The 11,429-nt window shown below is 49.9% G+C and overlaps 1 protein-coding gene across 1 annotated transcript in view; it reads right to left on the minus strand.

The window, feature by feature from the left end:
• The window catches only part of SLC5A10 (solute carrier family 5 member 10), a 62,819-nt gene extending 52,806 nt beyond the window's left edge, over positions 1–10,013 (minus strand). The window contains exons 1-5 of the mRNA XM_011359052.2: positions 9,867–10,013; positions 5,507–5,578; positions 5,151–5,255; positions 4,705–4,764; positions 3,905–4,009 (exon numbers count right to left, since the gene is read on the minus strand). Coding sequence (XP_011357354.1) covers positions 3,905–4,009; positions 4,705–4,764; positions 5,151–5,255; positions 5,507–5,578; positions 9,867–9,980 — 456 coding nt within the window. The 5' untranslated portion in view covers positions 9,981–10,013. The remainder of the gene's footprint in view (positions 1–3,904; positions 4,010–4,704; positions 4,765–5,150; positions 5,256–5,506; positions 5,579–9,866) is intronic.
• Between the last annotated feature and the right edge of the window lie 1,416 nt (positions 10,014–11,429).

Genomic DNA, 11,429 nt, shown 5'->3' on the forward strand with positions numbered 1-11,429 from the left:
AGTCACACCCATTAGTATTGTTTTTTTCACTCCAACAGCAATGTTGAATACAATTGACCCTTGAACAACATGGGGTTATGGGTACTGACCCCTACACAGTCAAAAATTCAAGTATAACTTCTGACTCCCCAAAGATTTAAATACCGTCCCTCTGTATCCATAGGTGACTGATTCTAGGACCCCGCAGACAGCAAAGTCCACCAATGCTCAAGTCCCTTATATAAAATTATGTAAGAACAATGCATACAGTTAGCCCTCTGCATCCTCAGACTCCCAAATGTGGATGCAAAACCCACAGATACAGAGGGCCAGTTATATATTTGTTGAAAAAAATTTGTGTATAAGTGGACCTGTGCAGTTCAAGCCCATGCTGTTCAAGGGTCAGCTGTAGTTTGCATGTGCCTTGTAAAGCCACAAATATTTACTATCTAGTCCTTTAGTAAAAAGAAAATTAGCTAATCCCTGGTATATATTATTTCATTCAGATCCCATGAGATGGGACTAGAGATACATCAATGAGCAAAGAGAAAAAAATAGGAGAGACAGACAACAGACATTCTAAGTAAATTATTTAGCATACCAGAAGATAATACATGTATGAAAAAGAGGGAGCAGGTAAGGGCATCTGGACCTGCTAGGGCAGGAGTAGGCCTCATTGAGAAGGTGAAATTTGGAAGACTGAAGAGAGGTGAGAGAGTGAGCCACGTAGATATCCAAGGGAAGAAGACTCCAGGCAGAGGCCACAGCAAGTGCAAAGCCCCTGAGGTAGGACTGTGGCTGCCATGTTCAAGGGAGTGCAAGGAAGCCAGTGTGGCTAACGTGCCATGTGCAAGAGGGAGGAGAGAGAGGAGTGAGGTCAGCAAGGTAGCAGGGACTGCATCTTGATGGACTCTGTAGGCCATGGTTGGCCTTTACTCCAAGTGGCCTGGGATGTCATGCCAGGTTCCTCTATTTTCAAGAGGTTAAAATGGCCCAGAGCCACACAATGATAGAGCTGGACCTCGGTTCCCCCTAACCCCATCTGAGGGTCAGTGTAGTAATCTCTGTATCCTGCCATGGCATGTTCTTTCTGCAGATCAGGGTCCCCCCGAAGATTTGGCAGCAGGCGAGCCCCGTGGTGTCTGTCTGGACAGGTTGCAGCTGGGATGGGAACTGTAAGTGCAGGCACACGAGGCATTCCTGAGGCTCAGCTCAGTGAGGTCAGGACCTCTGGGTGCATGCACTTCAAACAGCCTCAGCCCGGGGCCATCAGTCAGGATGGCCCCAGGTCCTCCCAAACCAAGCCCAACAATAAGTACTCCCTCTCTGCTTCATCCAGGCAGCCCCAGCTTTGATGCTGAAGCTCCAGCCTTAACGTCAGTGGTTGCTCCCCATTTTATAGGTGGGTAAACTGAATTGCCCCCATCACAAAGTAAAGTTTGAAGTGTTATGTCCTGGCAGTGATTGGGCCCCTGGCCTGGGAGGCAGAGCCGGGTTCTGTGATCTCTGCCTGATTCATTGTGACCTTTAGCAAGTGACAGCCACTCTCTAGGTCTCAATTGTCTCATCTGTAAACTAAGGTTGCAGGACAAGATAGTCTCTAAGGACTCTCCTGCTTAAACCCTCCACCATTCTGGAAGTCCCACCCAAACCACTCACTTTAGCTTGCTCTGAGTGTGAGATATAAACCCTACCACAGAATATCAACAGGATGAAACGGGATAAAAGAACTCCCTAGGCCCACAGCTCTGCCTCACCAGACTCCACTGGGGCCCCCCTTTCTTCTCACCTCTATCCCTTCCAGTCTGTCCTCTGAGAGGAGCTAGAGGCATTAATGTAAACCTGACAATGACATACGCTGCTTAAAGCCCTCAATGTTGTTTGGGTACTTCAACCCCTTACTAAATAGAACCCCAGCCTCATCCCTCACTGCAGCCCTCTAGGCCAGGGATGGGACACTGTCAGCCCGAGAGCCAAACGCAACACACAGGTCTGTTTTGTGTGGATGCTGGAGCATGGTATCTGGTTCACCTCAGTCTCCACTATTCTCTGTCACCTCACTCCCAGCTCCTACTCACAGTTTCCTCTCTGGTCCCCAGAAATGTCTGACTTAGAGACCCCTAGAGTCTAGGCGCCCTGACCTGACCATCCCCAGACACATCCCACACCACGCCACCTCTCCTTGGCATTTGTTCCCCATTCCCTCCTCTGTGTCCCTTTCTCCATTAAAGCTCCATGCAAATGCCACCTTCAGCAAGCTCTGCCAACGCCTCTCTTCTGAGGTCCATGCTTGTCCTCCCTGTGTAAACATCTGCCACCCACTGCAGTGCCAGCCCATGGAGAGCAGGGATCAGGTCTTATTTTTTCTGTATCCTTGTTCTAGCAGGATGGCTGGTATAGGGAGCTAGGAAATGTGTGAGAGGAAGGAGGAGAATGAATGGAAAATTCTGACCTGGGCCTCAAGAGCAGTGCAAAGCCAGGTCCTCTGGTCTCTAAAGGGAAACCCCAAGAAAGAAAACCTCTGATGATACTCTGACAGCATCTAACATGGAAGGCTGTATGATGTTTGCTTGCTAACTAACCTGGGAAACTTGCTCACAAGAACAAGATGCTCTGGGCTCCCATGGAGTCGTCCTGTACACGCACAGCACAGGTAGAGGCTCGGCCAAAGCTCCCAGGGTCTCCAGCCCAAGGTTGGGGAAGGGCAGGTCAAATGTCGGGTCAGACCCCAAGTTGGGGCCCAGTGAGGGTTCCAGGTAGACCCCAGGCCTGCCCTGGGGCCACTGAGAAGCAGTCACCCTTCCAGGGCCTTATTTCTAGGAAGCCCTGCCTGCGGCTCCTGGACAACCATCGAGGCCTCTGCCTCTAAGCCTCCACAAAATCAATGACATCTCTGGGTTTGCCTAGTCCCAAAGGCAATTTGAAGAGGACCCATGAGGTGACTTTGCCACTGGGGAGAAAGCTGGGCCTCACTAAGCACTCTCCAGCTCTCGTCAACCCCCTACAGACGCTGCATGAGCCAGGCATAGCCAGTCCTCCACGTTTGGTAAGCAAGGCTCAGGGTCTTGTCCAAGTTCACTCAGCCAGAAGCAGGCCAACCCAGGCCTCAGGCTCAGGACCCCTGCCTCCTGAGCCCTGTCAGAAGCTGGGGCAGAAGGAGGCTAGAAAGCCCTAGGGGTCAAGGGCTGGGGGAATGAGAACCAGAAGGCTTGGCACTGCCATGAAGTCACCAGTAGGCTTGGGACAAGTTATATTTCCTCCCTGGGCCTTGGTTTCCCTATATAAAATCAGGGGCTTGGACAAAACAAGCCATCAGCGAGTTCCGATGGACATTCTGGTGTGCTTTTTGCTCTTAACTTTCCAGCAGGACCAGACCCAGACCCCCAAGGAAAAGAAGCCTGGAGGTTCCTACTGCAATTGCACCCCAATGCCAGGAGAGTGCTGCTAGGGATCAGTTTGTGATGGAGCCGACCAGCCACTAGCGAGGCAGGAGGTCGGCTCCATGTGGCCTCTGAAATGCCCAGACTGCAAAGGCTTTCCGCGCCCCCTAGTGGGAAGTCCTGGCTCACCTCGGTGTAGGCCCAGGGAAGAAGGGAGGTGGAACTGGGACCCCACCACCAATCCCTGATACTGGGAAACCCCCTGACACGCCCCTATCTAGAATCTGAGGAAAAGCAGGAGCGACAGGACCTACATTCTGCCCCAACGATGTTGGCTGCTGAGCCTACACTGTGAGGGCCCTGAACCAGCTGTCACAAACTCTTAGTTTGACCCTGAGCAAGTCATCGTCCCTCTCTGGGCCTCAGTTCCCCCAGCTGTTAAACAAGGCAGAGATGGGTGAGAAGATGTCAAGTCTGTTTGAGGGTCCTCCACAGCGGAGGTTTTCAAGCAATGCTGGCTGGAAGCTGGGGTGGGGGCAGCTCACCGATATCTTAGTGAAGACGGACATCAGCAGAGACAAGACAGACAGGTACATGCGTATCCGCTGGCCTCCATAGCGCTTCTCGATGTATTCAGGCATGGTGACGATCTGGGGGAGGCATGAGGGGCAGGGGTTAAGCACTCCCCTAAGATCATGCCCAGCATTCAGGGCTGGGAGCTACTCAAGGGCAAGACCCCAGCCTACACTGGGCCTTGAATTCCAGGCTAGGGTCTCTGACCATATCATAAAGGTTTTAGGGAATGGCAGGCTTATATTGCCTCTTCAGGGCTGATCTGAGGAACTGATTGGAGGGTTCATGGCTAGGGACAGAGGGACAAGTTTAGAAGCTATTATGACAAATCCAGATGAGTTATGTTGAGGCTGGATGGGAAAGGTGGCTATGAGGGACCGAGCAGGGACTGAGAGAGATCCAGGAAATAGAATCTGCTGGACTTAGACTGCTCAGCTGGGGCCAAAGGAGCAGGCAAAGTCAAAGACAGTGTTGCCCAGGTGTGCCATCAAGATGTGTAGCCCAGGTGTGCGCTATGTGCCCAGGTAGATGGAGTATCATCCCTAAGATGCAGCATGCAAGGGCATTTGAAACCAGCAGACATGTACCTAGGCTCCCAGGGGACCTGCCTTTGTTAGTTGATAGGAATGTTAATTGGATTAATAACGAATCAAGCTCTGAGGGTTCACTGACTTGTGAATGAAGCCAGGGGGTCCTGCCCATCACTGTCACCAAATTGGACCAAGGCCCAGACCCAGGTAAGGCCACCCTGAGGCCCCAGGAGCAGGCTCACCTCTGAGGAGATGTAGATGGGCACAAACACCCACGCCAGGGCCAGCAGCACGTATGTGGCCTGTGGGAGACAGAGGCAGGTAAAAAAAGTGGGCACAGCTCCCACAAGCCCTGCTCCAGAAATGAAACTGGGACCAGGGTATAGAGGCCTAACTTGCCATTAGAACTTGAGGCAGCCCTTTCTCCTCCTTGCATTTCTGTAAACAGATGACTGGGGGCCAAGGCTAACAGCTTTTTTCCTGCTGGTTTGTTCAGTACTTTGACATTCTGAAGACCAGACTTCTCCACAAATACCACTGCACAGAGACCGTCTGGACATTGGCTGACCCAAGTTGCTGGGAGATGCCCCTCTGGCCATCTAGGGGTACACTCCAATGGAGCCCCTATCCAGGGCTTTCAATGTGGCTGTGCCCTCCCATAGTCTACGCCTGCCATCTTGGAGCTCACATTCCACTCAAAGCCTGCCACAGCCAGTCCTCCCGCTGCGCCAGAGCCCGCCAGTCCGATGAAGAGGCCTGAACCCTCACTGCTGGCAAAGAGGGAGGCTCCGATCTGGAGAAGAGAGAGCAAAAAGAATCAGCTGCAGGCCCACCCAGACCCCAAAGTCCCTGCCCTTCATACAATTTCCAGCACCCCACCCCAACACCCGCAGCTTTGGGACCCCTTGCCAGCTTCAGCCTGCCCCATCACCACCTGCTTGAGCCGGCCTGGGAAGTGACCTCAGGGATGCAGATGCTGGCTGACTTAGAGGTCAAATGTGGCTCCACTGGAAGGAGGGGAAGGAGGAGTCAGGGTGCACTTACCGGCCACCATGTCATGTCTCGGCTCGCCAGGAAGTAGCCAGTCACCGTGTTCCTGCTGGCTCGACAGGAGGCCTGCAAGAACAGAGGTAGAAACTGGAACCCTTATGCATTGCTGGAAAATGGTGCTGCTGCTGAGGAAAATAGTCTGGTAGTTCCTCAGAGAGTTAAACATACAATTACCCTATGGCCCAGCAACTCTACTCCAACGTGCATATCTAAGAGAACTGAAAACAGGTGTTTAGACAAAACTCCTACATGAGTGTTCATAGCAGCAGTATTCAAAATAGCCAAAAGGTGGAAACAACCCAAATGTCCATCAGCTGACGAATGGATAAAACGTGGTCTCTCCACACAATGGAATATTATATAAACATAAAAAAATGAAGTACTAATACATGGGTGACCCTTGAAAACATTCTGTCAGGTAAAAGAGAGGCCACATGTGGTGTGGCTCCATTTATATGAATGTCTAGAATAGGTAAATTCATAAAGACAGAAAGTAGATTAGTGTTTGCCAGGGGCTGAAGAGAGTGGGGAATGACTGCTAATAGGTATGGGGTTTCCTTTTGGGTGATGAAAATGTTTTGGAACTAGACAGAAGTAATGATTGCACAACATTGTGAATGTACTAAGTGCCACTGAATCGTACATTTCAAAATGGTTAAGATGGTGAGTTTTATGTTTTGTGAATATTACTCAATTTAAAAAAATGAAGAAAGCCAGCCAGCTCCCCACCCACAGCTTGCCACCCCTATCCCTGGGCACAGCAGTCAGCTTCTCCAGGACTTCACTCATTTCCAGCCTACTCCAGACCATCACCCAGCCCCGCTGAGTAGCTCCCCCTGGGGGAGCTCTTAGCCTGGGGGAGAGATGGACATAGACATAACAGAGAGCCGATGACTGTGAACAGCTGGCTGAGCCAGGCTCCCCCATGTTTCTTATCCTTGACACTCTAAACAGCCTCAGGGCAGTTACTGTGGCCCTAAAGGTCAAGTCTAAGTTTTGACCTCCCTGAGATCATTCCATAGTAAGCCACTGAGCTGGGCTGTCTTTTTTTGCCTCCTGATTAGGACTTTTAGCCACAGAATCTGCGAGCCCTTTGGCCTTAATGTCTTATTTCTAATATTTATATTCTTGATAAATTTCAACAAATTACGACATTTCAACAAATTATCAACAAATTATTGGATATTCATACATGCTCTTTTGAGTGGAGTATAGAAATTTATGCTCCATGTGTATGAAATTAAAAATCTGAAATTTGCCTGGAAGCAAATCCTGGCTCCTCCTAGCCATGTGACTTTGGGCAAGTGACTTAACCTATGTGCCTCAGTTTCCTCTTCTGTAACAAGGGCCTAAAAGTTACAGTTTCCTCTTCTGTAACAAGGGCCTAAAAGTTCTCTCATAGGGCTTTTCTTAGGTTTAATGAGTTGATACATGTAACATGCTGACAATGGCACCTGGGACCTGGCAAGCATTCAGTAATGGTCAGTGATTAGGTGGCTTTTTCAAGCCCCCATTTAGTGCTATCCAGATGAGGGAAATTGAAAAGATATGAAATTGAAAATAGGAGAAATTTGAAAAGAGGGATACAGGAGGTGTATTTAGATATATATTTCGCATTCCTTTTTCACAAGGTACATATAACATAAGGCTGAATTACAAAATATCAATTACTATATAGGCTACTTTCTTTCTGACTTTAATTGCCCAACATCCCATTTTCAAGATGATTAAGCCTCTTCAAATTGTCTGGATCTGCCATTCAAAGCTTTTGATGTGGCTCCTTCTTGCCTTTCTCCAGCCCCAGCCCCCCCTACTCTCTCTCTGTCCCTGTGATCCAGCTGTACCGAATGTACTGAAGACTCCCACAGTCTTAGCAAGGACAGCCACATCCAACTGCGTAGGCTATGAACCGCACAGACCCAGAGTCGCTCTGGCTTTAACTAGTGCTTTTTTCTAACATGTCTTCTCATCTCTCAAGGATATAGTGGGCATTGCCAATTGTCTCCTTATTTCCCTTTTTCTTCTCCAGGGGGTCTTGTCTTTCCCAGCAATTGGTTCAAGTGGTCCCAACCCAACCTCTAGCCTTCAGGGGCCCTGAGCCTATCACATTCCTTAGCTGTCACTCTTCGTTCAGGGAAAGTCACTTACTTAAGAGGGTGTAGTCAGTGTAGCTGGGATTGCTCCCGGCTTCCTGGGAGGTAGACAAGGAAGCTGAGGCTCTGGGGGTTGCTGGCAGCCACATATACCTAGTTAATGTCCACTGAGAGCCCCTTTGTGGCAGAGTTGGTTCCAAATGCTTTACCTGTATGAAGTTTTCAGTCCTCACGACAGCCCCATGAAGCTGGTACCATAATCATTCCCATATTACCAACAAGGAAACCAAGGCTTTCAGAGGTGAAAGGACACCCAGCTAGTAAGTGGTAGAGTCAGAATTTAAATCCAGACTCAATCACTAAGCTGGGCAACTTGCCTCCATGAAGAAAACTGGGCCCAGGACAAAGCCGCACATGGACAGAGGCTGAGAGAACGACAGTGAAGTGTAGCCACAGCCTTGATGATACTGTGAACCCCTGGATCACACTACACCTGAAGTCTTCCCTATTGCTGGACTTTTCAGCAGGACGCCATTACATTTCCTTCACTATTTAATCTCATTTGAAATAGGATTTCTGTCACTTGTTAACAAATACTCTAACAGATGTAAAGGTTTAACTCATGGTCCTCTCCCCCAGGAGCACCTCCTCGAAGGCCCTCCCCTGGTGCTTCTAAACTCACAATCAGAGCACTTTTGCAGAGTGATACTTGCCCAGCTTGCTCTGTCTGCCTCTGGGCCACGAGCACCCTGTGGGATCTGGTTCCCGTACCCTCCTCATGTGGCTCTTTTCTGCATATGCTCATAGCTCTCTGCCAGCTGCACCCGGCTGGGCTGGTGAAGGAACTTTCACAACTCCACTGACCCTGCTGCCTGGGCACCAGCTAGGCTGAGCTGGGAGAGGTGGGTCCAGGCCAGCAAGGGCTAAGTCACTGAGCAGGATAGAGCCTGGCTTCAAATGCCCAAACACCTTTCTTAGGTGTGTGCTTCCAACTAAATTCCCCACTAGTGCTGGCCATGAAAGCCCTCTCACTCCTCTTCCCGGCCTGGCTCTCACCTGATCCCATCCAGAAAGGCTCAGTCGCCTATTCTGTACCACGCAGATGCCCCTCCTCTGAAGTGTCAGTGCCAGCCACTGACACTCCCAGGAACATTGCCCTCTATGACTGGCACCAGATTCTCATATCCACCAGCCCCCAATGCTCCTTGGAAGAGCCCTGGAAGGTGGGCTGCACAGATATCCATGTTGTGTGTTTGGGGAAACTGGGGGCCAGAGAGGTTAACTAACGAGCTCCAAGTAACAGACAGAGTCAAGACTACAGCCCAGCTTTCCTGATGGCCACAATGATGATTTACTACTTAATCACAAAAGAATAAATTTGAATTACTGCTGCTGTTGTGGCTGCTTTTACTACTACCACCGCTATCACCACCAATATCACAACCACCACTGTTGCCACCACCACCACCATTATGACCAACACCACCACTGCCCCCACCACAACCACCACTATGACCATGACCACTCTCACTACTATCACCATCACTGCCATTGCTACCACAACCATCACTGCTACCACCGCCAAAAGCAACACCTCTGTGATCACCACCACCATCACTAACACCACAGCCACTAATACCAACACCACCACCACCACCACAAACCCCACCACCACGGTGGGAGGACAAACGATGTGCATGGCACCTGCACAGCAGCGGCCCCATTCCACTGAATTCTGGGATGGGCTCAGATCATGTCCCTTTTTTTTTAATCAAGGATGAGAGAAACTGGCTTATAAATTGGGCTAGATGGCGGACACTGATGCTCTGGAGAGCTTGTTAAAAATCCGGATAACCAAGCCCAGCATGCTCCTTCCGTCTCTGGATTCTGACCCAGCAGATCTGAAGGACAACTGGGAACCCCTGTGATTCTGTTGTTCAGGCAAATGTTTGCCTTGGGAGCCCATTTAAAATCAGGGAGACAGAGGTCAAGAAGACGACACTCTGCACCGGGGCCCCCAGCTATATAAAAGCCCAATGAGCTTCCTGTAATGCCTGCCCCTTAGAGAGGACTTCCCCTTCCTTATTTCGTGAGTTGAGAAACCATTGCCCAGAGAGAGAAAGGAGATTGGTCAAAGTCTCCAACAAATCTACCCCAGGGCTGGGAGCAGGACCCCAGCGGGCACAGGCCACCCCAGGAGATGACGCAGATGCCGCAAGGATGTGCCACTCAGTTCCCACACCTGGGTTCGGTCCTCTTACCCATATGCCCACGGCCACATTCAGGGCAAAGTACACCACGATGACGATGATGTCAGCCACAAACAGCTGTGGCCCAAGAGTGTGGGGGCCACTGGTGGAGTTGTCCACTGCCATCTTGTAGCAGGCACCCACTCTGAGCTAGAAGGAACGGGGGTCAAACCAGGTTGGATAGGACTTCCTGGCAGAAATAAATTGATCATTAAACCGAGCAGGAAGGTGGCACCTCCAGCCCACGGTGTGGCCGCGTGTAGGGAAACTGCTTCAAAGTGCATCTCGGTTTCCTCCACTCCCTACCCCTCCCCTTTGGGGAGAGCTGAAAGAGAGGGAGGAGGAGGGGAGCCTCCTTAAATTCAGAGAAGGTTTGGGAAAATAAAGGGCATTTAATGGATACAAAGGCAACTAGAATAGTCCCGGAAAGGGCTCAGTTACCTAATGGGTGGCTCGACCTACATTTAATTCTTATAAAAAGCATGGAGGGTTGGCGACAGATGCCTCACCTCTGGGTACACTGCCTTGATGGGCAGCTGTGTCCTGCGGCCATTGGGCTGTAAGTAGATCGAGAAGGACCTGGGATGGTGACTCTCACACTATGTGATTCATTTCTAGCCATGACAGTCCTGGTTCCAGAAGGTCTCATGTTGGGCAATAAAGACCTGTCTCCAAATTTTCTCTCTCTTTCTAGACCAGTGAAACAGGCCCAAGCCCTTTATCTTGACCATCTGTTCAGGTCCCCACGGTCTCCCCAGAACCATGGAGGGATCCAATATCTAGCAAGTGTTTGCCTGAGGCTGAGGATCATGCTTAGCTTTTCTGCACACTGTCCCATTTTGTCCTCAGCAAACCACTCAGAGCAGGTGACATCACAGTCAGGAATGGAGGCCAGAAGGCTGAACCATCTGTCATTTCACATCCACTTAAGAGGCAAGCCTGTAATTAACTCTAGATCTGACCCCAGATCCTCCCACATTGGTGGCATCCCAGATCCTCCCACATCAGATGCCATCAGGTCCTTTCTGCTCTGATATTCACTCACTAATTAAATCAGTGTTCATAGCCATGAGGGTGTCTCAGTGACATGGTCTATAGTTTTGCAATGCATTTGGAGTTTAACCTGGACACTTAGCTCTTCCAGAAGTGTTAATGAGTGAGTGGCTGCTACAGGGAACATGCTGGCCTGCAAAAATAACCGTGCCTGTTATTCGGTAACCTGAGGTGGAGGGTTTAAAGATTAATCCCTTCACATGGCTCATAGTAAACTCAAGCAGGCTCAGACTTCCCTCTCCCCAAATACCCTTGCCTTCAAATGACATTTTGTTCCCCACCAAGCGATTGCTAGAAAGGTATTGTAAATCAAAAGCTAGCTTTGTACCCATAAAAGACTCAGGTTTATTAAAACTGTCTCCTGAAGATAAAGCAATTGAAAAAATAATATTTGGGCTCCTCTACTCAGCCTAGGTCCCAGAAGGAAATAAACCACTTAGAGATAACAATCTCACCCCACTCCTTGTTCTGATCAAAAGTCTTGGACTTGGTCATGAGGAGCTGATGGACAGGGCCAGGGAG

The sequence above is a fragment of the Pteropus vampyrus genome, unplaced genomic scaffold (genome assembly GCF_000151845.1).
Source record: "Pteropus vampyrus isolate Shadow unplaced genomic scaffold, Pvam_2.0 Scaffold44, whole genome shotgun sequence".
Classification (NCBI taxonomy): Eukaryota; Metazoa; Chordata; class Mammalia; order Chiroptera; family Pteropodidae; genus Pteropus; species Pteropus vampyrus.